This window comes from Microtus pennsylvanicus, chromosome 18, assembly GCF_037038515.1.
Source record: "Microtus pennsylvanicus isolate mMicPen1 chromosome 18, mMicPen1.hap1, whole genome shotgun sequence".
Classification (NCBI taxonomy): domain Eukaryota; kingdom Metazoa; phylum Chordata; class Mammalia; order Rodentia; family Cricetidae; genus Microtus; species Microtus pennsylvanicus.
The window spans coordinates 27912069-27939618 of NC_134596.1; the positions used below are offsets into that span (position 1 = coordinate 27912069).

Sequence of the window (27550 nt, forward strand, 5' to 3'; positions counted from 1 at the left end):
TGTCGAACCCCAAGACTTTTGTGGCTTTGCTGAGATATATTCTGTCTTTACTGTGTTTTTGTTGTGTTCTACTTTAATTGTGTATTTGTGGTGTGTGTGTGTGTGTGTGTGTGTGTGTGTGTGTGTGTGTACTTGCATGACAGAGAGCATGTGAAGGTTGAAGACAGTTTTTTTAGAATTGGTTCTATCCTTCCATCTTGTGGCTCCTGGGGATAGAAACACAAGTTGGGCTTGGTGCAAGCACCTTACTTGATGAGCCTGAGTAAATCCTGAGTGCTATTGACCTTCATGCTGTTGCTCTTCAAGGTCTTCTGATCCTGGTCCTGATATTCACGTAGTTGAAGAATCTCCTGAGAAAGAGGATGGTGAGCGTGCTATCTACTCTTTTTGCATTCTACCTACTTCCACAAAAGCTGTTCTGTGTTTTTCACTCAGCATATCCTCAAATAGTTACAGAAACAGGGTTGGCTTTGGATCTAGCATATGTGAATGTTGCTTTACTGCAAATGTATTAAATTTTTTGGGAAGAAATATAAATACTTTTACGTACTAGAAATAGGGCTTGGTGTGAGGATACAACTTCCATGTTATATAGAGCGCTGTGACTTAAAGTGTATCTTAATAAGAGCAGGTGTTCAAAACCACTTTTTAAAAAAATTTTATTTCCTTCCTTCTTTTCAACAGGGTTTCTCTGGGTAGCAGCCCTGGCTGTCCTGGAACTAACTCTGTAGACCAAGCTGGCCTCGAACTCACAGGCCTGCCTCTGCCTCCCGTGAGCCACCACCGCCCAGCTCAAAGACTACTTCCTTAAATTGTTTAAGTATTTGTGGCAGAAAAATGGCTTGATAATTCCAGCACTCAAAAATACTTTAAATACATTTTAGTGTGTATTCTTCCTAGACAAAAATATTATGTAATGTGTATATAGAAAACCTAAGTAAGCTGGGCGTGGTGGTGCATGCCTTTAATTGCAGCTCCACCACTCTTGAGCGCAGAGGCAGGTGGATCTTTGTGAGTTCAAGCCCAGCCTGGTCTACTTAGAGAGTTCCAAGGCAAGCAGAGGTACTTAACAGATAAATTATGTCTTAGAAAACAAACAAACTTTGGTTTTATACAAAAGTCACACTATTTATACTTTTCGTTCTTTCTGTCACACTTAGAGGTGGCAATTGATGAGACTTGTAAAGGAGGAAGCTCACAGGTCAGTGTGTTCTACCCCCTTGGTGGGACTGTGTATCAGTCTCTTGTGCATTTTTCAGACATTTCAGATGCCTCTAAAAGCCATTGTTGAATCTGGTATCACAGATTGATGCTTGCGACACAGACACTGGGGAGGGAGGTGCTGAGTCTGAAATCGCTCCTGTTTACCAGTTCTGCTTCTGATTTTGCAGAAACAAGTTTGAGACGAAGTCCTCGAATCAAACAGTTGTCGTTTAGCAGAACAAATTCTGGTTCCTTCTATTCTGTGTCTCAACCAAAGTCTCGAAGTGTGCAAAGACTCCACTCATTCCAGCAGAAGTCAGGTAATGTGAGCCCGTCTGTCAAGTGAATGCTTCTGGGAAAGGGAATATGCAATTTGATATTTTCTCAATGTTTGAGAAGGTTAAGATTAGAAGTCAGTAATCAAGGTGATGGCAAGATAGCAATCCTTGGTCTGTAGCCATTCCTCCTTGGATTCCTACAGCTGGTCACCCACGCTGCTGCTGTAGGTAACAGCTGCTGTAGGTAACAGTTGCCCAGGTAGAGGGTGGGTACTATCAGTTTGTCTATTCTTCATTCTGTTTTCCATTTTTAGCTTGACTATAATGTTTTTACATTTATACTAAAATATATTTATACTAAAAATAAGTTATTTCAGTTGCTTACATTTTCTAAAATAAGGTTAAAATCCAGGTATACAGGGCTACAGAGATGACTTAGTAGTTAGGAACACTGGTTGCTCTTACCGAGGACTGGAGTTCCCAGTACTCACTATTACTAACACCTGCAACTCTAGTTCCAAAGGATCCAGTACTCTGTTGGGCTGCCTCAGGCACTGCATGCACGTGGTGCACAGGCTTATATAGACAAAACACTTAAACATGTAATAAAATAAAAATAAATAAAATCTTTTTTTTTTTTTAATCCAGGAAGGTAGTGGTCATTGCAGTTATGTGCATCATCAGTGGGGATTCTCCACCCCAACTGCGCTAAACATTATTTTTCTTGTTTAATCATGTTGGGAGCACTGGACATGGTGGCGCACACTTTTAATCCCAGCACTGGGAAGGCAGAGGCAGGTGGATCTCTGCAAGGTTGAGGCCAGCCTGGTCTATGTAGTGAGTTCCAGCAAGTGCTACATAGAGAGACTCTGTCTTCACCCCACCCCCCAAAACATATTGCCAGGGCAAGTCTTGAGGAAGAATTAAATGTTGTTTTTTACTTGCAGACCAAAGAGAAAACTTTCCAATCCAAAATATTCAGTCTCCTAAAACACTTCTTTTTGGGGCACTATCTGAGATAACTGGCTCCTCCAAGAAGGGCTCAGCCCGAATTAGGAAGTCCTCAAGAAGCATGTTGGATTCTGAGATCTCTACAGCTTACCAGGTATAAAATTTCTTTAGTGTTTAAAATAGTACAGTCTTGGGGAACATAGAGACATGGCTGAAAGAAAACTGGGGATCTATAGAGAATAAAAGGTGTGGATGGGTGTGGTGGTGCATGTCTTTAATACCAGCACTTGGAAGGCAGAGGCAGTCAGATCTCTGGGTTTGAAGCCAGTCTGGTCTACTCAGTGAGTTCTAGGACAATCAAGACTGTGTAAAGAAATCCTGTCTTTAAAAAAAAAAAAAGGTTTGGGTGGCTGGCTTAAACCTCATGAATGGTTGCTGGGAATTGGGGGTTTAAAGCAGCAGGTCTGGCTGAGTCACGGCAGTGAGGGCAGTGAGGAGGAGATAGAAGCTACTGACTGCTCTGCTCCTTTGCCTGTGTCCACCACATGTATGATTACTGCTTCTTCCATCCAGTCCCACTTCACTGGCAGCTGCTCTTCATGTCTCTCTCAGGACGAAGCCACTGAATCAAGTCCTGCATGTCTTAGTACAGACATTTATGCTTGCCTCCGTCCCCCAGCCCTGCCCTCTTCAGTTCACCTAGAGCATTTTATTAGCCATCCTCCATTTGGATCAAGCTGGTCTCTGCCATCTGGCCTTGCTAAAAGCAAAGTTCCCTGAGTTTTCCTAGAGCAGAACCCTTGCATTCAGAAATCATCATTTTCTTTGAAAATCATTGAAACCACTTCACTGTTAGAGGATGCCACAGGGCTACGTGACCATGCCCACTCTCCCCAGGGCCGTCCCTATGTCCATATGCGGGCCTGAGCCCTCCCCACTTGATGCTGTTGCTACTCAGACTGGACCTAGAAAGCTACCCAATTTCATATTTCCGCTTTTGTTTGTATTGTTTTCTGGAAATCAAGTCCGTGTCCCTCCCCACTCCCCCACCGCCGCTGCCCCACTTTTACAGTCTCTGCCTTCCCTCGCAGATGCTGATTCTTTTTTTAAATTAGTACTTATTTGTGTGTGTGTGGTATGTAAAGTGCTGTGCACATGTCATAGCATGTGTGTGAAGGCCAGAGGGTAGCTTTTTGGAACTGGTTCTTTGTTCCTACCTTTATCGAGGAATCCAGGGATCAAAGTTAGGCATCTATGAAAGTATCTTTACCTACTGGACCATCCTGTTGGCCCTCAGCTGAGCTACACAGCTCCCACTGTGCTTTCTTTATGTCCCTGCCAACTCCCTGAACATGAAAACCAGTTAGCCTGGGCTTCCCCTGAAACAGTCATGTTATAGAAAGATGGACATTGACTGCCTTACCTTGTAGAGTTTTTAGCTACACTGTTAACAAGAAAGAAGGAGATTTGGGGTTTGGGAGTAGCCTTTCTGAGACATCATTGTTGCTATGTATATTCTACTGCCCCCTCTCCCGCCTTGACTGGAGGAAAAGTGTTCCAGTAAAATCTGAGGAATGTTTGGGAACAGAAACAGGTCACTACTTCTAATTTCCAACTTAAGGCCATTCTTTCGGCTGACTTTAAATCTCCTGTTTGGTTTTCTAGAGGTCTAGAGATTATTAAGACTAATCTTTAGAGAATAGAGATTATAATATTCAAGCTCTGAAATAAACATTTTTATCTTTTCAGACTCCCAAAAAGAGTAACCAGAAATCTCCAAGCTTTCCTAAGACTACACCAAGAAAGTTCCCTCATACGGCACAGACTTCACTATGCACTCCAGAAAGATTACAAAACTCCCCTACAGAAATACCTCCGGCTGAGCGAGCCATTTCTGAGGCATCCTTAACAGACTCCCCACGTGGTTATAGCTCACCATTGGCATCAAAAGCCACTCCCCAAAAAAGAGCCTCCCCTGCAGCAGACAAAACCTCTCCTCTCTTCACAGAACTGCCCAGAACACCCAGTGGGGAAGATGAAGATGTCCAACCTCCTCGATGCTTGTCGGACTGTGCATGGCTGCACTCAGTGAATTCCAGTCCAAAGGGCCTTTATTGTGCAGCATCCCCACCTCCCTTGACTGTCCAGTCCCAGAGTCAGTGTCTAAGCCCTGTAAGATATTCTTTTAGAACACCTCCACGTATAGCCCTCGCTGGCACACCTGAGCATCAGAGGCACCAACAGCTCCCTCTCCCCAGGACCTCTCAGGTACAGGAACCTGCACAGAAAATAGAGGAGAAAGCCGTCAAAATCCCAAAGAAGCCAGCAGACTCCATTCCTTCTTCCCTACCTCTTTCTCCAGAGGAACACTTTACTTCTGGATGTGATGGCTCCCAGCGTCAGCTTAGGAAATCCTTGTCAGCCTCTCCTACATCACCCAGCACAGCTGCATCTGTCTCTTACTCTGTTCCCTCAACTCCACCCAGAACCCCACAGAGAATGACCTCCCACTCCATCCCCCCTTCTCCGCCATCAAAGCTTAGGAGACAATGGAGAAAGACCTCCCGTCCTGAAGACTTCCCAGAGTGCCAGCCCAGACCCTCTGCTGCTCCAGTGCTTGAGGCAGCTGCCAGCCTAGGGGCCATCGTAGGCTCCGGAGGACAGCAATCTCAATCTTCTGAAGGACAGAGCTGCCCGGGCACTGGTTTCAGGAATGCCTGGCAGGTATCCTCTCCTGTGCTCATTGCAGGTGACACAGAGCACCATCCTCTGATTGAAGCCCAACTCCATAGCCTTGAGAGCCATGAGGTAAAAGGTGGCATCTTACCAGGGGAAGAAGGTGAGGGGCGGAAAAGCACACGAGCTGATGAGCCTCCTTCTGTGTCTGGCCCTGGGATTCTTCCACCTGTCCCTTCCTCTGTGTCCAGCTCCCCCGAGCTGCTGGCCTACACCTGCTTGGCAGGCAGAAGGCAGAGCGAGACTGGTGCCCAACAGGGGAGCCCACACACTTTGGAGGCCACTGGCAGCCCTCAGACCTATGAGGTTGAGCTGGAGATGCAAACATCTGGCCTTCCCAAACTCCGAATTAAAAAAGTAGACCCTGGAGCTCTTCTGGAAGCTAAGGCTCCAGGAAAGGAAAGCCCTCTGGAAGAGGAGGGTTCCCTCCCTGCTCTTAGCATACCCAAGGCCAACAAGTCCTCCAGTACCTATTTGTCGCCCCCTTGCCTCCGCCCCTCACACAGCACGCCTGGAAAAACTGGGGGGCAAACCTTCATCTGCCAGTCTTGTACTCCCTCGCGCTGCCTGCCCAGCACCCCCTCTCCATTTCAAGCAGATGTCGGGGTTTCTTGGACACCATCCCCCAAGCAAAGTGGGAAGACCACTCCTGAAATTATCAAAGACTGGCCCCGAAGGAAGAGGGCGGTGGACTGCAGTGCTGGTCCCTGTGCTGGGAGAGGCGAGGCCAGTGCGGACTTCCCTGGGGTTTCATCACTGCTTGAGCCTGAGGCTGAGGGAAAGGAGCAAAGCCTTGAAGGTGACCTCCCTAAGGCTCTTGTCTTGGAGGATTTTGAACTAGAGGGGGTGTGTCAATTGCCAGACCAGACACCTCCCAAAGACAGTGTGTCTAAGGCTGAGGAAGCCTTCTCCTGGGGACAGTTTGGATTAGGCTCCAGAAAGAGACACCAGTCTGCCAAGGAAGAAGCCGAATACGATGTCAAAAGGGTCTGTGATTCCCAGAGTGAAGACCCCCAAGCTAGCAATCACAGAGAGTGGTCTCCACACTGGAGTGCACCGCCAGTCTGCTCTGTAGGGGAAGACGAGGTGTTTGTTTCTGGTGAGTGTAGTTTTCAAACCAACATGTGGTGTATTTTCTCTTGGGCAGGGTGGTGAGGAGGTGTTTGGAGCTGTGGGTCACCTGGAGTCTTGTGGGCCTACACTTACCTTGTGGCTTCTCCTTAGGCTCCACCCCACCCTCTGGCTGCATGGTACGGAGCAGCCTCTCTGCCAGTAGTCTGCAGGCCCTGACTCAGTCTCCGCTGCTGTTCCAGGGAAGAACACGGTCCTCTCACAGCAAGGATGGCAGAGGTAACCTGCTGTTAAAGGTCCCGGGTGCTTACCAGGGCAGGGATTTCCTGTGAGTGACATGCAAGATTCTTGAGAGTGCAGAGTGTGGGAAGGTGGTTTTGACCCTGCAGTGCCATGTGCCTTTCCCAGAGACTTCATGGTAGAACTTGGGGCGCCTGAAGAGAAACCTGCAAAATCCTCCCAAACTAATTCAGTTGCTGGGAGTGGTGCTGGTCTGTAGTCTTGGGCTTGGGCAGCACAAGTGACAGTGATGAGCCACTTTCTCACAGTCGGTTTATGTCCACATTTCCTTTACCTTCATCACTAGTAAGTTCTGTCGGCCTCTGCCATCAGACCCTAGGTTCCCCACCTTCTGGCCCTTACGTAAAAGCACAGGATCTAGCTACTCAAGACAACGGTTAGAAACATTTGTGGTGAGGGACTTGGGTGGCTCTCTTCTCACAAAACATTTCAGCCATGCAAAGTAACATAAACTCTAATCCGACCTAAAAGAAAGACTTAAGTGTGGACACACGTTGGGGCACTTGGCAATTCCAGCACCATCTGCACATATCCCTTAAAACTGTAGGCGACACTCCTGAGTCCCCTCCTGTAAGACCCTCTGTGGTTAGAGCTTGCTGTCTTTTTTTTTTTTACATAAATTTTTTTTATTGATAAAAGAAGAATAAAGAAAAAAAAACAAATTTCCACCTCCTCCCAGCCTCCCCTTTCCCTCCCCCTCCTCCCACTCTTCTCCCCCTCCTCCCACTCTTCTCCCCCTCCTCCCACCCCTCTCCCCTTCCCCCCACTCCTCTCCCCCTCTCTCTCCAGTCCAAAGAGCAGTCAGGGTTCCCTGCCCTGTGGTAAGTCCTAGGTCCTCCCCCCTCCGTCCATATCATAATGGCACGCAGTTTTGATCCTACGCAATCTGCTGGCTTGGTGGGAGCCTAGCCAGTTTGGATGTTCACCTTCCTAGATATGAGCTTGCTGTCTTTTATTCAGGCCTCACTGACCTCTGCTTTTCCCTAGATGAGGATGTGGATGTGTTCCCCTCCACTACCGAAGTGTCTCCTTTCAGCCAAGCCTTGTCCCGGAGACGGCCTTTCAGAACCTACACGAGGAAGAAGCTCATTAGCTAGTCCTGGTAGAACACAGCTGGAGGACTCAGAATGAGGAGCACAGAGCCTGGCCAGATCCCTTGCCTTCCTGGAGCGGTACTCCAGAGTGGCTTTCTCTGGGTGTGGAAACAATGCCAGGCTCATACCACCAATCCCAGCAATGTGCCCAGAACTTAATGGGACTGAGAAAGTTCACAAGCAGCTAGGTCTCCCGTGGAGTTAAAGAAATTGGGGGCTTTGCAGGGTGTGGTACTAGGCCTATAGTCCCAGCACCTGGGAGATGGGGCAGAAAGCTCAGAAGAGTCTGACCGCTCAGCAAGTACACCGACAGCCTGTGCTATATGAGACCCTGTACCAAAAACAACAAAAAGACATCAAGGACCTTGGCTTTTCCCCAGTCATTGTTGAGCTTACCACTGGAATGCCTCGTGGACTTCATCTGAGGCCAGGCACTGGCCTTTGTGGGGAAGGTTAGGAATCTGATGAGCAGCCTGGCAGTCTAGACACCAAGCAAGGTCCTACTCCAGTGCTTCCATGCCCTGACCTCGGTGAGTCAGAGGACCATTGCCGCACTGAAATGGAGAAAAGAACCCTTGATAGGGTCCCTTGAGGTACTTGCCGTAGGCTTGAGTTCCCTGACACACGCGGTACTTCATTAACTAAGACCTGTATGTAAAGACTAGAGCCAGAAGCTAGGTCACAGTAAAGTCCTCCTGGCTACTTAGCGTTCAGTGTTTTTGCCTGGGAGTAATTGCGACCATGGTCCAAAGTGATCATATTGTAGGTCTGCCTGGAGAGCCAGCCACATCATGGCAGGGGTCTTAGCTAGGTATGTGCTTGGCATCTGGGTTGACCTGTAATCAACTGAGCCACCTGCTGTGGAGTCTTGGCAGGAGCCTCATCTGTAGTGAGGGCTGCTTTGGTACCTTCTCAGTCTTTCCAGAAGGGTCAACCCTATTGTGGCTTCCTATTGTCAGATTCCAAGTGAAAACTCCCATTTCTTCTTTCAGAGATGTTCACTTTGTGTGGTTGAGATAAACAACTAAAAATGAAGAAAAGGCAGACCTGGAGTGTCTGCCTGGGTTCAGTTCCCAATACCGCTGATAAAGAAAAGGCTTCAAGTTGGCTCAAGCTTTCCGAGGCCAAAGTTCATGACTATTTGTCCACCTGTGCACTGGCAGGGAGGCAGCCAGGAAGTAGAGAAGAGGAGCAGGACTCCAGTACCCCCGTCAAGGATGCTCTCCAATAGCCTAACTTCACTAGACCCCAGCTCCGATAGGCTCCACTGCCTCGCTGAGGACCAGCCTTCAGGAGTCTTGTGGACACATTGAAGATGTAAACTATAATGAGATTATTTCTGTTTATTATTAAATGATATTTTTAAAAATTCTAAAAATGGTAATAACTTTCCTAGCTCCCCACCTACACAAGACCATCAAAGCTTTAACCCTGTTGTCATCAAGCCTTGGATGATCTCCAGCTGTGTCCCACAAATGGAAGGTAGCTGTCAGGTACTACAGGAGTTTGTATTTCAAAAAGAAAAAGACTTCCTAGATTTGATCCCCAGTACCACACTGGGGGAAAGTCCGGTTCTTTTGGGCTACAGCCCGAATTTGCTGACTCCAATTAGTGTAAAGATGAGACAGGGTTTACAGTGTGAGGCTGTCCTTCACAGAAGCCAACAGGCAGCCTCTCAGCAGGACTGCAGTCAGAGGCAGGGCCTGACCAAGGCCTACAGGGGGTTTTTCCTGACATCAATCATCCATGGGCTGGTTCTTCGGGGTTCCCACCGGGGCTTAGGCAAAGGTCCAAAGTTCCAGGAGAGGCCCGCTTCACCCACGGATAGCACCCGCCCTCCTGGGGGTTCAGTTGTTTCACGGGCCCTCAGCTCCTCAGAGGAGCCCTGCTCGCTGCACAAGCTTGAGCGTTTCCATGTCAGGGGTAGTGGGGCATGGACCAAGTCCCTGCTCTCATCCCAGGCACGGGGCGCCCCCTCCAGAAGGGAGGGCTGCCAGAGAGCTTCAGGAGCTGCTGGGTGGAGCCCATCTTCATTTCCAAGGCCTTGTCTGTTTTCCAGGCAGAGGCTTCTCCTCTCCCCACCTGTCAGAACAGCATCTTTGTCAGACATGGAAGAAGACATAGATGTCCCCAAACCCAGTGGGGCAGACTCACAGGGCAGCACCAGTGTTTACCTCGGCTCTGGCCTGCCGTGTTTCCTGCCCCGAGCTTCTGTTTCAGCTCCTGGTTTATCCACATGTGTCGGCCCAGTTCCTTCTCCAGAGCTTGAATCCGGGCCTCATAGTGCCTCTTGCTGTCTGCTAAGCCCTCGCCGAGGTGCTCTGGTGTGGAGAGACAGGATTAAGGAGTGAGGGCTGTGGGCAGGGCATCTTGGCCTAGAGGCAGTCAGAGCGCCAGCACTCCCCTGCCCTCACCTCGGCCCTGCTGGAGGAGCAGCTGCACATTCTGCTCGTGCTCCTTCTGCTGCAGGGTCAGCTGGCGGTCCATCTCCAGGCGCTGCCGCTCCAGTGCCACCTCCAGCCAGTACACCAGCCGCTGCTGCTCCTCCAGCTGCATCTCGAGCTCCGAGAAGGCGATCTGTTGCTGGTGTTGCTCCTCTCGGAGTGTCACCACCTGTCCCCAGACCAGCCAGGCTCAGCCACTACACCATTGTCTTTCCCCAAGCAATCCTTAGCCAGTTGGTAAACGTGGTCCCCAGGAAATCACCGGGTCTTTCCTGCCTCTCACACAGTACTATAGACAGTGAACTCCCAACACTTGGAGCTGGCTGTCCAGGTGGAACTTACCACAAACTTTTCCCCACCACAGAGTACACGGTGGAACTGTGGGATTGCACCCAGACCAGGATTCTCAACCAAAGAATAAGGCATTTGGGGCTGGGTGATTCCTGGTTGTGGGGCCTCCCTCCTCACCTCCCAAATATCAACCAAAAGTACCTCAAGACATATCCCTAGGGAGAAAAAAAACAAAAAAACAGCCTCTCTGTTTGTTTGGTCTGGGCCAGGGCCTTCAGACCAGAAGGGAGAGGAAACTGAGTCCTAGCTTCACTGAGATAACTTCAAAGAGACTGGAAAGTAAAGGGGACCCTGCCCTTGACTCCTCATCTGGGAGGAAGGGACAAACGTTTTGGAGTTGCCAGCAGAGCCTCTAGCAACAAGCTAAAGGAAGCAGAAGCAAGGGTTTGTGCTGGTAATCCACCTTGTCAAAATACTTGCAGAGCAGAGCTCTGGTCTCCGAGGAGGAGAGGTAGCTGAGCTTGGCCATGAGATTCATCTCACACTGCGACAGCAAGGTGGCCGAAGCCCGCAGCACCCGCTGGCGGCATGTAATGGCCTCGTTCTTGTACTCAATGGCGGCGTCCAGGGCCTCGATGGCTTCATCCAGTTGGAATAGCGTCCTCTCCTCCTAAAGAAACAGGTGTATGCATGGAGGAGGGGTGCCAAGCTTCCTTATCAACAGAGTCCTGGGCAGATATAAAACAGCCAACGCATAGACACAGCTGAGCCTTCCGTGTCCCCTCGACCCGAGAATGTCTTGAACATAGCAGAAGTGCCCCTCACTGCAACAGCACCAGGTCTGCCTGACCACAGCGTGACAGACAAGATGCTGTGTGGCTGAGTTCTCAAGGGAAGCTACCTCTATTCCCTTCGGGAGAAGCTCGGGGAGCTCCAGAAAGCAGAGCTGCTGGGACTGCCTAAGACCCCGGACAACCGGGGATAAGCTTATGCAGTGCAGGCTTTCGCTGTTCGAAGGAAAAGCGTTTTGTATACAGCACAGCACAGTTGTCTAGTTCTGCTGGAAGGGAGCTGAGAAGTCCATGGGGTCCCACATCCATCAAGGGGGCCCAAGGGACAATCTCACTCCACCTTACGAGGCTTAGCACACACTAGGGCACTTGTGTCCTAAAGCAGCAGGGCCAGCCCTGACAAGCCAGGGAAGGAGGTCGACGGTGGCAGAAGGACGGGTGGACAAGGGATTGATCAGAGAGCTGAAGCATAGGGACAGTGCTGGGTGGCCGCCCAGTGGCCATACCTCGGGTGACAGCAGGCTTCCTTGCCTCAGCTTGCTGTCGATCTCCAGGCGTTGCTTCAGCAGCAAGTCCTTCTCCTGGCGCAGGGTGTCTATCTCCCCACGGATCTGCTGCTGGTTCTGGGCGCTGCCTTGCCGCAGCTGCCCGCTCTTCTCAGATAGCTCCTTCTCCAGGTGTTCCAGACGGCTGGACACGCGTACGATGTCCTCGTTTAGGGCCTGAGGCAGCATCACCAGTGATCAGAGAAGGAGCAGGCACTGTCCTCACAGAGGACACAGAAAGGGCCTGGCTGGCTCACTAGGTGCTAGGAAGGATGTGGGTCCTTCCCTGGCCTACCTGTAACCCTGATGCTCACTTAGGGAGCAGGGCCCTTCAGGGTCATCTGTGGGGGAGATGGCCCAGAGGATTGTGCAAGCAGAGAGAAAAGACTAGTATCAAGAAGCTGCTGTGCACAGGAGGCTATCGGTGAGACTTGGCTGGAGAGTATGGGACTATGGGAAATTGACCCTTCCTGGAGGCTCATGTGGGAGGAAGCAAGGGTAACTGTGTCCAAGGGATGTTAGAGATCACCTAATGACCCCTAAGCCTCTCAGATCTCTTGTATTCGATGATGGCAAGGACAGGAACCCTAGTTTGAGTGTCCATAACCCTTCAGGAATCTGGCTTTGACCCAAGCACCTGGATTAGAATAGGCCTGGATTTGGGTGTGACATAATCCCACTGAATTCTCTTGGCCACATTCTGATCCCTTCTGACAGAAGAACAAGGTGGCTCAGCAGCTGGACTTCCTATTAAGGAGGAGGTAACCATGGCAGATACAGATGGACCCACAGCCTGCCTCCCCCAAAGCTGGAATCTATTTGGCCATACCATTTCCTACACCTGTTCCTCATTTTGCCCACGTGGGTACCAAAAAGCTGTTTGCAAAATGTGAAGTGGACTATGGGATGGGCACCACTGTCCCATATGCTAGATCCTGTATCATAAACAGCCTAAAGCCTTGGGATTCTTGGGAACCCATAGGATACACCCCAGAGGGCAAAGCTTCCCCTGTCTTACCTGGCAAGACCATCACTTCGAAGAACCTCACCCACCTACACACTGCCCTTATAGGGCCTCACCTGGCCAGGAATCTTGTGGCGGGGGTGGGGGAGTGGAGGTGGGGGCTCACCTGGCTGGATCTCAGGCGCTTGCTCTCTAAGCCGGTCTTCTCCTGTATCAGGGCCTCCTTCTTAGCCAGGATGACCTCCCGCTTGTGGAGCTCTTGCCCTAACTCCTCCAGTGCCCGCCGCTGCTGCAGCACCTTTTCCATCTCCTGGTCCAGCCACTTCTTCTGCTCCTCGATCTTCTGAGGAACCATGGGGGAGGCGGGGATCTCAGTACCCACCTCGAGCTGGAGCCACTACCCAAGCAGCAGGTCCCACAGCAAATCCCCAGTGTACAGTGGCAACGAGCAGGTTCCCCGCCAATCTCATGGGGACACGGGCTCAGCCCAGCCGCACCTGCTGCTGCTCCAGGCTGACCACGGAGCCATTGCTGCCACTGCGCCTCTTCCTCTGGAAGGCCGCAATCTCTTCCGTCTTGATTTTCAGGATCTTTTGCTGTTGTTCATGCTTCAGCTCGAGTTCCTGGGGGGGAGGAAGCCCGGTGAGGAGAGGAAGAAGCACGGTGGGGAGAAGGCCTGCTGGAAAGGCCATGTCTTGCACTCATAGCCTCAAGTTTCCTATAAGCTCTTGACGGACCCCTCTGTTTCTAAGATGGTGTAGCTGTGAGTAGTGGGAACCCTCACCCACCCGGCCAGCCAGAGCCTGACCTTGACACGATGCTGCCGCTTGTTCATCTCTGTCTCCAGACGTCGCTTCTGCTCGGTCTCCTCCCGGAGCCGCCTCTGAAGCTGCCCCTGCTGTCGCCGCATGAGCTGCACGTTCCTCTCCAGCTCCTGGAGCCGGGCCTCGCTTTGAGCCGAGAGTGACACCAGCCGCTCAGTTGCCTGCTTCTTCTCCTTCAGAACCTGGGACCCACAGAGCAGCCACAGGGCTAGGCACGGGGCTCGTAAGGAGCCTGGCGCAGTGCTTAGCACTTAGCAAGGGTGGGCAGGGTCAACAGGTGGGTGAACAGGAGGACACGAGGAAGGAGGGAAAGGTAGGTGGACAGGAGACTAATGACAGCGGAATACTAATAACGTAGCTACTACAACTTCAGCTGTTCTTTGGGTGAATTGTGCTAGGTGCTCGGTACATAGTAACTGATCTAACAGACTTATGATAAAGTCTGCCTTCTGGGCTGGGGAAATAGTTCAGTGGGTAAAGATGCTTGCTGCCAAGCCCGGTGACTGACTTGAGTTTGATTCCTGGGATCCAGACAGTGGAAGGAGAAAGCCAACTCCTAAAAGGTGTTCTCTGAACTACACATACACACACACACACACACACACACACACACACACTGTGATGCCCTTACACATACACTCAAAAATAAAGAAAGAAAATTGGTATGACCATTATCTCCACTTTATAGATTAGGAAACAAGCACAGAGAGGGAGGTTAGGGGAGTTGATCAAGAACCTACACCCAGGGACTGGAGAGATTCAGGGGTTAAGAGCACTTGCTGGAACCCTGGGTTGGGTTCCCAGCACCTCCATGGGCTCACAACGATCAGTAACTCCACTTCCAGAGGCTCTGATGCCCTCTTCTGGCTTTTACAGGTACAAGCACACACGTGTTACACATCTATTAATTCAGGCAAAACACTCATACACATAAAAATAAGTCTTTGATCCCAGCACTTGGGAGGCAGAGACAGGCAGATCTCTGTGAGTTAGAGGCCAGCCTGGTCTACAATCTCAATTCCAGGACAGGCGGGGTAACACAAACACCGTCTCAAAAAACAAACAAACAAAAAGAGGCAGGTTTTAAAGCCAGGCGGGTTCCAGAGCCCCTATTCTCAGCCATTCTACCAGATCACCTCTTGGGCTGGAACTGAGAAAAGAAGGAAAGAGGGAAGAGGAGAGAGGGTAGATGGGTGGGTGGAGAGGCAGCTGGGGTCGTCTGAAGAGAAAAGCTAGGACGGACAGGGCTGCGGGCTGAGCTGTCTTCCCCCACACTCTGAATGGGATGGTATTCAGACATGGAGCGGCCTTTCAAGAAGTGGAGGCCTGAGGGTGACCCTAAACTAGCATCCAGGCATTCGATAAAAGAGGGAGAAACACCAAGAGCGCAGGGGCACAGGAAGGCAGACACACAGAGAGGACCGCCATCCACAAGCCTCAGGAGACTTTGGACAGACCAGACCTGTGGAGGCCTTGAACTTGGATGTCCAGCCTCTAGTGTGAGAATCCGCTCTCGCAGCACTAGCGAATGAATAAAAACTGCACGAGCTGCTCAAGGGGATGATGTGAAAGACGGGCACACACAGCTACGTGAGCAGTCATCTGGCGGAAGGCTAAAGCCGGCCTTGGGGATAGTGCTCGGTCTGGGCAATCTTCTGTAATACTCAAGGCCTTAGGTTTCCTTCCCAGAAAAAAGCAAGCAAGCTAAATGAATGAGGGTCAGGTGGACACACACACTGACAAACAGGAAAGACAGGACTGAAGAGCAAGCTGGGATGCATGCACAGACAGCGTTGTGGGCTAAAGGACATTCTCTTTAGACAACCGCCCTTCCTTGGTCGCTAGGCGGCACCCACCTCTCTATTCCTGTCGTGTGGAAAGCTAAGCTTATTACAGCTTACCTGTGGCACCAGCCTAGGAGTAATTGCCGCCAGCTAGGGCTGATGGCAAGGATCTCAGTACATACAGATTCCAGGCCCACAAGCCTGTTCCCAGAGACCCCCCCCCCCCGCTGGGGAACCTCAACACTGACCTGCACCTGGCTTTGGGCTGCAGCCACTCTCTTGCGGAATTCCTGAAGCCTGGACCGCTCGCTGGCATCCTGGGGCTCCCTGCCCTCCAGCTCACGAAGCTGCCTCTGCCCTTCATACAACTCCGCCCGGACACGCTCGGCCTCCTGCTCCAGCTCCCGGATGCGCTGGCTGTGCTGGCGGTTCAGGGCCTGGGCTGCCTTTCCTGGAAGAAAGCGGGTCCCAGACGGTGGCACAGGCAGACCCCTTTCCAGAGTCTTGTTTCCCGGGCTGGAACACTACATGGGTTTCTTCAAGCCCTCACACCAGCCTTTCTTTAATCCATTCGCTAAATCACATCCCCACACACACAAACCCTGCCTCTAGTCCTAGCTGACCAAAACTCATTATGTTCACCAGGTTGGCCTTGAACTCTGATCCACCTGCTTCTGCCTCCCGAGTGCTGGAATTCCAGCCCCCTACTCAATTTTTAAATGAGTTTTGCTCACAGAAGTGACCCAAATGAGCAAGTTTTAACTTTAGCTAATGCTTGACAAAAATCAATATATACCCTGAAACTGCATATATCTCTAGCTTCAATCTGCAAGAAATATGAAGGACAGAGGAAAAACACCCCTGCTTGGAGTGAACAGACACACTCTGGCAGGATGACTCAGAGCTGAGAGAAGGGGGACCTCAGAAGCCCACGAAGCTAGCCAAGCCTGCCCAGGGCCCAGGTATGGAAGGCCAACTCAAGCCAATGAGGCTGAACAACACCTCTGGGTCACCAGGAGACAGTGCCTGGTACTAAGGGAACAGGAGTTTCTAATGTGGAGGAGAGCCTGCAGCTTCACCCCCGACACTGCACAAAATACACAAGCCAGCCTGTAATCCCAAGTGCTGGCTACACAACACCTTTAAGGCCAACTGGGGCTACATAAAACCATCTAAAAAAAGGAGAGAAAACGACAGGAGCATGGCATGGCGGTTAGTCAGGAAAAGGTCCAAGTTTAAATTACCCTGACCTTGACAGGGGCACTGTGGCACGTGAACACACACACACACACACACACACACACGGCAGGGGGATAGAGAATAAATAAAAATGTTTTTAAAAAAATTTTTGAAAACCTATCAAATGGCTACCACTTAAAATTATCCCCTGTTCCTCAGCTCATTACCAGTATCTGATGTGGCCCATCTGGAGGGAGTGGGTTCTCATTTATACTGTGTGACGAGGACCGAGCGTTACTGGTCTCAGCACCTCCAACACAGCAGGTCAGGAAGTAAGGGGCTCTGTTTACTGAGGGCAGACATGCCACCAGAGTGGCATCATTTCACCGTCACAGCCACCCTATGAAACAGGTTCAGGCATCACTCCCTTCAGGCAAGAGGAAGCAGAGGGGTTATGATACCTGCTGAAGGCCACACAGCTAGAAGAGGCTGAGTTGGGTCTCAGACCTAGGTCCTGTAGCCTGTGCTGATAACGGGGACGCTGCCAAACCCTCTCCAAAGCAGCATAGGAAGAATGCAGGGCAAATGGGGACCATCCCAAGGAGGAACCACCCCAATGCCACCACTCACCTGTGCGGACCAGCTCACCAATGAGCTCCTCCTTCATCCGGATGTTGATGGCCAGTTCCCGGATCTTCTGCTGGGCCTGAGCCAGCCGCCACTCCGAGGCCATGGCAGCTGAAGCCTGGCGGGGCTGGACTGGGACCTTGCTGCCACCAACTGCTACGACATGCAGACTGTTAGGGGGAGCACCCTGACTAAGAGTGGAGGAGGCAGAAGGGTAGTACGGAGGGGCTCCTGGGTGAGTAGAGACGGGAAGAGGATCCTCTCTGTTCTCCATCCAGCTTACCATGGGGAGCGGGGTTGGCAGGAGCTGACTCTTCTAGGCAGACCTCTGGGCCCTTCCTGTCAGGTGGGCTCCCCGACCGGACCCCTGCCCTCTGGCTCCAGTTGCTGATCCCATTTCTGGAAGGCAGAAGCAGAAGTCGGTATCATTCCCCAGCTCCTAACCCAGCCTAGCTACTACCTCTTAGGCCGAGGGGGGGGGAGCCTCTGGACCCTCCAACCCTCAGGATCAGGATGAGGTAGAAGCCAGAAGTCAGGAGCAGAGCTTAGAAGATGTACCAAGGATCACCTTGGAAACTGAGCAGCAGGAGGCCTGGGCACTTCCTCTCACAGGCACCCCAGTGAAGCCTCCCCAACCAGAGCTCGCAGTCCCCCAAGGGCTGGTGAACATGAGACAGGCAAGCGCCTTCTATCATGTGACAGGCCTTCACACCACCACTGGGAGAATGACCAGGAGTCTCCCACAGCTTAGCGCAGCCCCAAGCGGATCCTGGGCATCCACACACTGGGTCTCCCTCACCTGCGAAGGTGTAAGGTCCGCCTGGGTGGCTCCTCTTCTTCCTCCTCCTCCCCTTCCTCCTCTGAGGTACTGGAAGAGCTACTTCCCAGCTTGTCCGCTTGGGCCAGCACCTCCGCCTTGACCTCCCTGCCGTTTGCCACCTGCTAGGGGAACATTAGGGACTCAGATTGAGAATATTTGTGGGGCATCCTCCTAGCCATCTCCCTCCCAAGGCTGTTGCTGGGGTGTGTCCAGCCATGCACACCCTCCTCTCCTCAACTTCCTCTGCCCTGTCTTCATCCTCCAGATCTGTCAAGGGACACACTGGGAAGCAGTCTCGTCCTCGAGGAAGGATGTGATCCCCCAGCATCTGGGTCTCCTCGGGTGACAACCTGCCCTTTCTAGTAGGCAGCTCATGTGAACCTAAGCCCTTTCTCACCACTGACGCCCCGCCAGAATGACGGGTACCTGACATACTCCCATCCAGCCCGAGCCCTCTACAGCCGCAGAGCTGAGATGAGCTGGAGTTCTGAAGAGCACAGGATTCAATCAACTTTATCCAAAAGACCCCAAGTTGCAGAACCTACGGGCAGGGGACCAAGCCTTGGGGAGACAGAGCAGAGCTTGTGGAGGAGTGAGCCTGCAAAGAGCCACCCGTAGACGTTAAGAGTTCCATCCTCAGTACAAGGTGCCACCTTGCCGTCGCCAGTCTCCTTCCTCCAGCGGTCTCAAGATGCTCACTGGCCCTGTCCACTTCTGAGAGACCCCACAGTCTCTTGTATTCTGGCCCTTTCTCTCGGGGTGCTTAAAATAGGGATTTTATAACTCACAGCTGGTCCCATGGAGACACGAACAAGGGACACACACCCCAGTGTTGCCCTGACCCTGCTCCAAGCCTTGACATCTCCTCACCTGCTCAGAGCTAACTTCTCCAGGAAGACAAGTGGGGGACACCACGCCCAGCATGTTAGCGTGAATACCCCCCAGGGGGGCTGTGTGAGGTCGAGGCACAAAGGACCCTGGAGGCAAGCCCTGCAGGAGCCCTGGTGCTCCCCAACCAGGCCGTGCCAGCTCCAGCCGGAGCCGCAGTTCCACCATCTCCTCCTGTTGCTCTCGCAGGCGGTCACTCTGCAAGACAGTCCAGGGGACACGGATGCCAAGGGATATTTGCTGACCAGCATAAAACCCAATCAGAACATCTCACCTTCTGGGATGAAACTGAGCCTTTGAGTACCACTGACCCCATCTGGATCCCATTCTGTCTGAATAACATACTAACTACACTGGTTGACTCAAGCTCCCATATCCAGTGCCCATCACATTCCCACCACGCCTGCATGCCTCCCCTGCCCCCGACTGGAGAGCCCAGCATAATGCTGACCTGATGAGCAGACTCCCAGATAACACCCTGCTGCCCTCATGCAAGGGCTGAGGTGCCAGGCAGTCAGCGCACTCCCTTCTCTGTTTTGCCCTCACCCCCATGCGTCTGTCTATGCCGGGCACCTCCCATCTCTACAGATCCCTTCACCAGCATCCCCTGCCCCAGTTCCCCATTCAAACAAACTCCCTTCCACTCTGGGAAACTCTCCCTCCCTCCTGCAGGAAGAGCATCCTACCTGCAGTTTGTACTGCTCCATGGCATCCTCCAAAGCTGCCAGGAAGTCTCGATTCTCCTCCTCCAGCCGGGCCACCTGGCTCTGCAGGCTCAACAGCTGCTGGGCCCCCTCATCTCCCTATACGGCAAGGAAAAAAGCTTTAGGCTAAGATGAGACCTGCTAAGGCACTGGGACACCCCAACTCTTTCTCTGCCCTGCCCCCAGCTCACCCAGACCTACTCTCCGCTTTGTTCCGAGAGCTGCCTTGCAAAGGGTGCTCCTGGCCCATCTAGCCTTACGTTCTCTCTGTACGCCATTTGAGCCATCTCCCGCCATTATTAATAATGCTTTAAATTTTGCTTATTATTAATAGCACTTTAGTTTTGAGCTAGGGTATTGCTATATAGCCCAGGCTAGCCTGGAATTCGTGATCATCATGTTTCCTCTTTCACAGGGTTGGAATTAGAGATGTGGTCACTATTCCCACAGATCACGTTTTTATTTATGTTATATTATTAAGAACACCTCGGTCTTTACTAGTGTGCTTGGTACCTGTTACACCTTCCGATCTTATAATATCCTTGTTTAACAGATCCAAAGTTAAGGAATTGACAATGAACCCCGAATATACTGTTAACAGGCAGGACCGCCCAGCAAGGACCCTCTTCCCTCGATCCCTACCCCGAGCCCACCCCAGGGCCACCTTTCTCCCGCTGTTCCCCTGCGCCGTCTGGTCCTCGGCTGGAGAGCTCTCGATGCCGCTGTCGGGCCCAGAGGCAGAGCTCAGGGCGCTGCGCTCGCCTTCCACAGCGCACAGCCAGTCCCGCACCTTGCGGGCAGCAGCGCCCGGCAGCCCAGGCTCTGCTTGCAGTTCTCGCAGGAGGCTGTAGGCGGCGCTGGTGCGGGCCCGGCAGCGCGCGCACTCGGCGCCCAGGCCGGCAGCCGCTACCGTGGAGCCCCCTACGGGGCCGGGCACGCGCCGGCCGCGGTGGATGATGCGCGTCTCCGAGCGGTGTCGCGGCGGCCCGCGCACGCCCCCCGCCTGCTCTTCGGGGGCGCGCTCGGCCTCGGGCCGCCAGTTGACTGTGGCGCGATTGCGGATGTTCTGGGCTCGGCTGGCGTAGTTGAGGGTGTTGAGAGTTTCGTCGAAGTCGGACGAGGAGGGGCTGACGCAGGCGATCATCACCGTCTTGGCGTTCCCTCCCAGGGAGTCTTTGAGGATCCTAGCGGCCAGAGGACGTTGAGCATCAGCGGCTGAGCTCTTGTGAATACTCACCTGGGATCAGGTGACAAAGCCACCCTTCCTGGAGGGCTCCATGACCCCAACCGAGCCCAGAGAGATGGGCCAGCTCACCGGGTGATCTTGGAGTCGCGGTAGGGAATGTGGCTGCCACGGCGCTGAGGGTCCCCTAGAGCGCTGATGACATTGCCGAGCGCTAGCAGGGTGCTGTTAATCTGGATGCTCTCCTTGAGCCGTTCGCCTGTGCTGCCGGTCTTGAGTACCCTCTCAGAGCCTGCTAGGTCCACGAAGTGGAATTTGGAGACCAGCAAGTGGCCGCCGGCGGGTCGAGGCAAACGGCTGGGAGCCCGTCCCCGTTGCTCCAGGGTCACAGTGAAGACCGTGTGTGAGCGGCTGGAGAGCCGGTTGAAGTGGGTGGCGCCTGTGTGGCGCGCCGCGTTGCCCATCTCCAGGAGGCTCAGCACCTCATCCAAGCCTTCCACGTCCACTTCTTTCACCCCGCACAGCACTGTGGACACAGAAGACTGTGAGCGGCTCTCCTATAGACAGCTAGAAGACAAGCACAACAGTCCAGGGCTCCTACCTGTTCTTCCTCCCTCAGAAGCACCCACTCATGCCAAGGGTCCCAGCTTTCCCACACTTAACCTTAGTGCTTCTCACTCTGGACACAGAAGCATATATTCAACTCACTGGAGGCAGGGGGGAAAAAAAAGCGTCCAGGGCCTGGATGGTGTTTTCCTTCATGGAATGTCTCTCCCACACAGGTAAGCCAAGCCCACTGTCAGAACAGCCTGAGGTTTTCCTTGCCACAGGCCTCACTCCCAGTCCCCAAGATTTCTCACCAACATTTCCCCGCTCATCTTCCCGAAGCTGGATGTCCCGGCTGGCAGTGCCCACTTCTAGCAGGTCTCGGAACTCCTCCTTGTACACTTCCAGGTAGGACACGTGCACCAGGCAGTCCAGCAGGTCATTCTCATCAATGAGCTTGAAGGCCTCGGCCATGGCCCTTGGGATGATGCCCTGCTCATCTTCATGCAGGGAGGCTAGGGAGATAGCACAGAGTCTCCCGCTGCCATCCGCCCAGCTAAACCTGGCCCAAGTGTCCTACACCCCACCATCGGCTTGAGAATGGGGCTGACCAAGAAGGACAGACAGCCTCTGGTAGGCGGTGCTCCATGACTGCTAGACAGAACTAGGGAATTCGAGCAACCGCTCATGGTTTCATCAGCCCCAACAGATATCAGATACCCTGGGACCAGTAAGTCACTAGCATGGCCCATACACAGCTAACTAAAGGGCTCTTAGTTTGCTTCAAGGAAGCAGAGTGTTCATCCTAAGATCCCATATGAAGTTTGCTTAAATATATTCACAGCAGAATGCCAGGAAGTTACTAAATAAAAAGGAGATTGAAAGACTAGGGTTGTGGCTTAGTGGTAGAGAGCACTTGCTCACATGTGAGACCCCAAGTTCAATACACAGCAATACACACACACGACTGAATGATATTTAACGATAAATATTCATCACACACATACACACACACACTCACAGACACATACATCTATGGTCTTTATCACTATCCCAATTCAAAGTAAATAGTTCCACATATCAGGGTCAGGAACTAAAATACTATTTTGTGGCCAGAAAATTCAGATGCTGCCAGGTGTGGTATCGCATAAGCCATGAGCATTTACCATGAAATATTATTCATCTGAGTGTAGACGTCCCCGTATGTGGTGTTGAGGATCAAAGTCATGACCTGAAACATGACAGCAACTCTACCAGTGAGCTACTACAACTGCAGCCCTATGGCATATTATTAAGAAAATAAAACAGGCTAGAAAAGAATAAGTATAAAATAATGCCATGTTTAGCTGGGCATTGTGGCACACGCCTTTGATCCCAACACTTAGGAAGAAGAGGCAAGCGGATCCCTGAGTTCTGGGCCAGCCTGGTCTATGGAGTAAGTTCCAGGACAGTGAGGACTACACAGAGACTACACAGTTTTGTCTCGAAAGACAAAAAATAAATAAAAAATAAATAAATTCTTGTTTAAAGAATAACTATTTCCACAGAGAAAATGCTCAAAGAGGCAATTATCAAACATGCTATTTTGTATTTTTCGGCATTTTCTCCATATAATAAACGATTATACCTTTGTAACGCTATGGTCTGCTTCTTATGTCTCCCCGAAACTCATGTGTTAAAATCCCCACCCCTACTGTGATAATATCAGGAAACAGGTTGACTAACTCATGAGTTGGAGCGCTCATGAATTAAATGAGTGTGTAGAAAAACAAGTACACGGTGCTGGAGAGGTTGCTGAGGGGTTAAGGTCACTTACTACTTTTGCAGAAGACCAGGATTTGGTTTCCAGCACCCACATGGTGGCTCACAACCTCCTGTTATTCTAATTCCAGGGGATCTGGTACCCTGTTCTGGCCTCTGAAGACACCAAGCATACATGTAGTGCACATACATACATACAGGCAAAACATTCATACACATAAAAAGAAATCATTTTTTTTAAAAAAAAAAAGGTTTTGAGCATGGTATGGTAGTGCATGTCTATAATTCCCTAGCACTTGGGAAACTGAGGCAGAAAATTGATAGTTTGAGGTCTGCCTACACTATGCAGTGAATTCCAGACCAGCCTCAGATATATCAAGACTCTGCCACAAAAGACAAGAGAAAATAGTTCATGCTACTTAGAAGGAGGAATTCCTCCCATTGGAACTGGCCCCAAGAATCTTCCCCGGATGCAGAGGCTCCAATCTCAACTGCTTTGACTACAACACAGATTCCTAGACCTTGGTAGCCCTGAGACACGCCAACTTGCCTTGTCCCTCCTATGTTACGATTCCAAAACCCATCTTATCTCATCTCGAGAAAGACACCCACCCACAACTCCACCCACACTTCCTGCCTTTCCCAGCAGCTGGCATGGCTGGTCCCGCTATGGAGTGCTGATCTCTGTCTAGGAAATCTTCATTCCCTCCTCAGCATGTCACCTTCCGGTGGGGGGGGGCAGAAATTCAGGAAGACCTTGAGGCCCCTCAAAGTGGTCAAATGGGCACAATACGGGTCACTCACCCACACTGGCCTCCCCCATGGTATACGTCTTCCCGGAGCCTGTCTGGCCATAGGCAAAGACGGTGGCATTGAAGCCCTCAAAGAAAGCCTCGAGAAGGGGCTGGACGCAAGCCTGGTACACGGCCTCTTGTCCGGTGTCCTCTCCCAGTACCACATGGAAGCCAAAGTGGCGGTCACGCCCCAGGGTGATTCGACCATGCTCCGGCTCCACCTGCAGGCAACTCTGATGACCATGCAGCAGCTCCTTGGGCAGCAGTGGGCGAACTCGAAGGGCCACCCTCACCGGGGCTTCCTCAGCTCCAGACAGCCTCTGGGCCTCCAGCCCCATGTTGAAGGAGGGCAGCTCTTGGATCTATAGAGAAGAAGAAAGACCCTTGCCATCAGGACCAGACCACACAGCTGTAGACCTTGGGTAGACTCTCCAGTTCAGGGGTGCTCAAAGTTGAGAGCCTCTGCTCGACCTGGCACCCATCTGCCACACAAACGGTGATACCATCTTAACACAGTAACTTCTCTTGACATCCTCCACCGGCCAAAAAAAAGGCCCCACCACTTCGCACCCCGGGGTTTAGTGTTCCAGCGGACCCCTTCCCCTGTGACCTCATCTCGAACCACACACAGGGCACCACACCAGGGAACTCTTTCACCTTGATACCCACTAGGCTTCACACAGTCCACCACTGTCCATCTCCGAGACTGCTCGACGCCTGCCCGTTTCTTCAAAGAAGCCATCGGATCCTCCAAGGTAAGTTCCCATCACTAAGTTCTGCTAAATCCATCTCCTAAACACCTCAAGCTCTATCCTAATCCTGTTTTGCTGCGGACATCCTGAAGGGATGATTTTTGTCAGCCTTCTGAGTCTCAGTCTCCCTGCCCTCTCCAAACCCACAGCCTGGGGCAACTTTCAAAAATGCAATCACAGCAGTCTCCTTTTTATATACACCACCACCAACAATAAAGGAAGCTTAGAACAGAAACTCCACTTTCCCCGTCTCCTGGACAACCGTGCCTCTCCTCACCTCTCAGGTCAGCAACCTCTGTGTTACCACCCACGCTTGAGCTGGACCCACTTTTTGCACAGGGCCAGGGAAACTGCTCTTTTCCGTGCCCACCACCACCATAGACAGACCTTTGAGCTGCCCACATCAGACACTGACCACATAGATGCAACTGCCAGATTCGCCTTCCAGATGGAAAGCGAGAACCCTCTCTGTTTTGAATCCTATCGCCAGCACCCAGCAGAGTACACTACCCAGTAATCCGTGATGACCCCCCCCCCGAGCTCCATCCCCCTTCCTCATCACATTCCTTAGTCACCAGTACCCCCACACTGCACTTTGTTGTTTTGGTATTTACTGTTTAGTCTCGCTACATGTATAACCGCTCATTCATTCGGTCCGGGTTAGGTACCCGGACCTGGGTACACATAGGTAACACTGTCTGGCGGTGTGATAACACTATCTGGAGTGGTAGTAACACTCCAGGTAAGGCTCTGAAGCTTAGACCAGGCTTCTCCATCCCCACAATCAACGCCCCGAGCCTCAAAGGAGTCCTGACAACTCCACCCGCGCGATCGACCACTGGGAACAGGCCCTCCCGGAAAGTTTGCAAAAGCAATTACAAACGCGGACCCTCGCAGGCTGCTCCTCCTGGCCAGGCCGGCCCAGTGAGGAGCTCCGGGCAGGCTGGAGAGCACCGATGAGGCGCTGCTCAGGCGCCTCCCGGGTGCGCCCCGCCTCGCCCTCCACCCTCTCCTGACCCACACCCACCTGCCAGGGTGCGAGCGCAGTCCCGGGACCTGCGGTCCTGCTCGGCGCCCCGGCGCGGCGCGCTCCGATGCCGTCATCGGGACCCCCGCCCCCCAAACATCCCTCCCTTCACCCTCAACTCCGCCTGCCCTGGCGCTCGGGGGCGGAGGCGCTAGCTGGGCGCCTCCAAGTCGGCCCGCAGACAGGGCGGGGCGGGCCCTCGGCTGGGGGAGGGGCGGGCCTAGGCCAGAGGGGGCGGGCCTGGAGAAGCAGCCAGTGGCGTCTCTTCGACTCTCCGAAGTCTCCGAAATCCACACTAGGCATCTGTCCTTCACTTAAAGACTCACTTCTTTCTTTCTGCACCCAGCGTTAAGCCATCCTCCTCATTAAAAACAAAACAACAAAAGCAAAAGCCTACCTTTCTTCAATTCTAAAACTAACTTTGTCACATTTTAAAATTTCTGAGATCAAAATGCATTTTACAGTCACTGTCAAAGGACACATATCATGGAGAGAGGTGATACAGGTGTGGCCATCTTAGTGACCTCAGAGGGATTGAAAACACCATGCATTGTCGAATGTTTAATCCAGAACTGGAATCCAAACGGGATGGGAGCCACAAGCCTGCAATCCAAGCGCTCTGAGGGATTCCTAAGGCAGGGAGACAGGGAGGCATTCAGTGCCATCCTGAGTTACAGAGTGAGACTTTGTCTCAAAACAAACACAAATATACGAAGTCAAGACACCAAACCGGGAAGTAGTAAGGCCTATGCCTAGACCAGGGAGGCCTTGCTTTCCATCCCAAGTACCACAAACAACCACCGCCATCTCAGAATACATATGTGTCACTTAAAACAACACCAAAGAAAACTCCGGTATAGCAGTGATTTTTAATGCGGTACATCCGCAGAAGATTGCCCGTTATAGACGGGCAGCATAATTAAAGGCTTTAGAAATTGCCAGCTCTCCCAGATCTACATGAGAAAACTCTCAGCCCCAAATGGAAGAAACACAGCCTGAAATGACAAGAACAAAGACCCTGTGGTATAAGCAGAGGAGAGGGGAGGGGTCCCCAGAAGGAGGAGTCAGGGGCAATAGTACCAAGGACCTTCTCTTTCACGTGTATGATCTGCTGCCATTACAGACGCTAAGCACCCAGCGAAAGGAGGGAGCACCGTGTGGTGTGCACGGCTCTGGGGATCAAGCAATTGGACCCTATGTTCTTCCTTCAGTCCTTGTATGTCACATGGTTAAGTCTGTTTATTCCTGGGCTAATCACTGGCAAGGCGATGGCCTACAGGTGCTCAGGAGACGGCATAGATAGTGAGAAGTCAGCCAGACCCATAGCCTAGACTTTTGAAATAAGAGCAGGTAGCCAGCTGATTCCTGGGCAAGGAAGGGCCGCCAGGAGGACACCAGACAGCTCTCTGTTAGGTGCACATGCCAGAAGCTGTGGCGCTTCCTACCATATGCAATTCAGTGGAGGAGAGAAAGCAATTGGAAAAGGCAGATGCAGTGCAGAGTTCTCTCACACGCCATAGAATTGCGTTGTCAGTCCCAAATATTCTAAACCAGTTGGAGACCTGAGCAGGAATGACCCAAAATGCAAAGCAGCCTGCCACGGAGACAACCAATGAGATTCATCCAGACTCTGGATGTGAAGAAGCCGGAAGCTAAACCTGCATAAACATCGCACAAGGCGATAGTGACTGATGAAACATCGCATTTTTCAGAGGAGTTATGACTATAATTATAATGGCAATTACAGTAATTAAGTTACCGAGAAGGTAACACTGAAGCTGCTTCTGTTACTGTAAAACTGTAGAATCCTGTGGTGGGGGGCTGGAGAGATGGCTCAGAGGTTAAGAGCATTGCCTGCTCTTCCAAAGGTCCTGAGTTCAATTCCCAGAAACCACATGGTGGCTCACAACCATCTGTAATGAGGTCTGATGCCCTCTTCTGGCCTGCAGGCATACACACAGACAGAATGTTGTATACATAATAAATAAATATT

General features: G+C 51.8%; 2 protein-coding genes across 6 annotated transcripts in view; one reads left to right on the forward strand and one right to left on the reverse strand.

The window, feature by feature from the left end:
- Ticrr (TOPBP1 interacting checkpoint and replication regulator) overlaps nucleotides 1-8960 on the forward strand; it is a 38444-nt gene extending 29484 nt beyond the window's left edge. The window contains exons 17-22 of the mRNA XM_075952494.1: nucleotides 307-365; nucleotides 1392-1523; nucleotides 2429-2586; nucleotides 4182-6267; nucleotides 6393-6518; nucleotides 7527-8960. Coding sequence (XP_075808609.1) covers nucleotides 307-365; nucleotides 1392-1523; nucleotides 2429-2586; nucleotides 4182-6267; nucleotides 6393-6518; nucleotides 7527-7636 — 2671 coding nt within the window. The 3' untranslated portion in view covers nucleotides 7637-8960. The remainder of the gene's footprint in view (nucleotides 1-306; nucleotides 366-1391; nucleotides 1524-2428; nucleotides 2587-4181; nucleotides 6268-6392; nucleotides 6519-7526) is intronic.
- Kif7 (kinesin family member 7) lies at nucleotides 8845-25650 on the reverse strand. Of its 5 annotated transcripts, none has more exons than XM_075952499.1 (19): nucleotides 25558-25650; nucleotides 23789-24140; nucleotides 21538-21738; nucleotides 20810-21203; nucleotides 20159-20678; nucleotides 19477-19593; nucleotides 18773-18988; nucleotides 17882-18021; nucleotides 17366-17481; nucleotides 17086-17235; nucleotides 15525-15727; nucleotides 13477-13674; nucleotides 13166-13291; nucleotides 12835-13011; nucleotides 11666-11881; nucleotides 10832-11038; nucleotides 10048-10246; nucleotides 9808-9954; nucleotides 8845-9715 (listed from the first exon to the last, which is right to left on the reverse strand). In XM_075952499.1, exons 2-19 carry the CDS (start codon nucleotides 24114-24116, stop codon nucleotides 9348-9350), a joined length of 4023 nt encoding a protein of 1340 aa, XP_075808614.1. In that variant the 5' UTR covers nucleotides 24117-24140; nucleotides 25558-25650; the 3' UTR covers nucleotides 8845-9347. The 5 variants fall into 5 exon arrangements, with proteins under 5 accessions (XP_075808614.1, XP_075808612.1, XP_075808611.1 ...); XM_075952497.1 differs by having other exon boundaries at nucleotides 17086-17238; XM_075952496.1 differs by having other exon boundaries at nucleotides 17882-18024.
- Between the last annotated feature and the right edge of the window lie 1900 nt (nucleotides 25651-27550).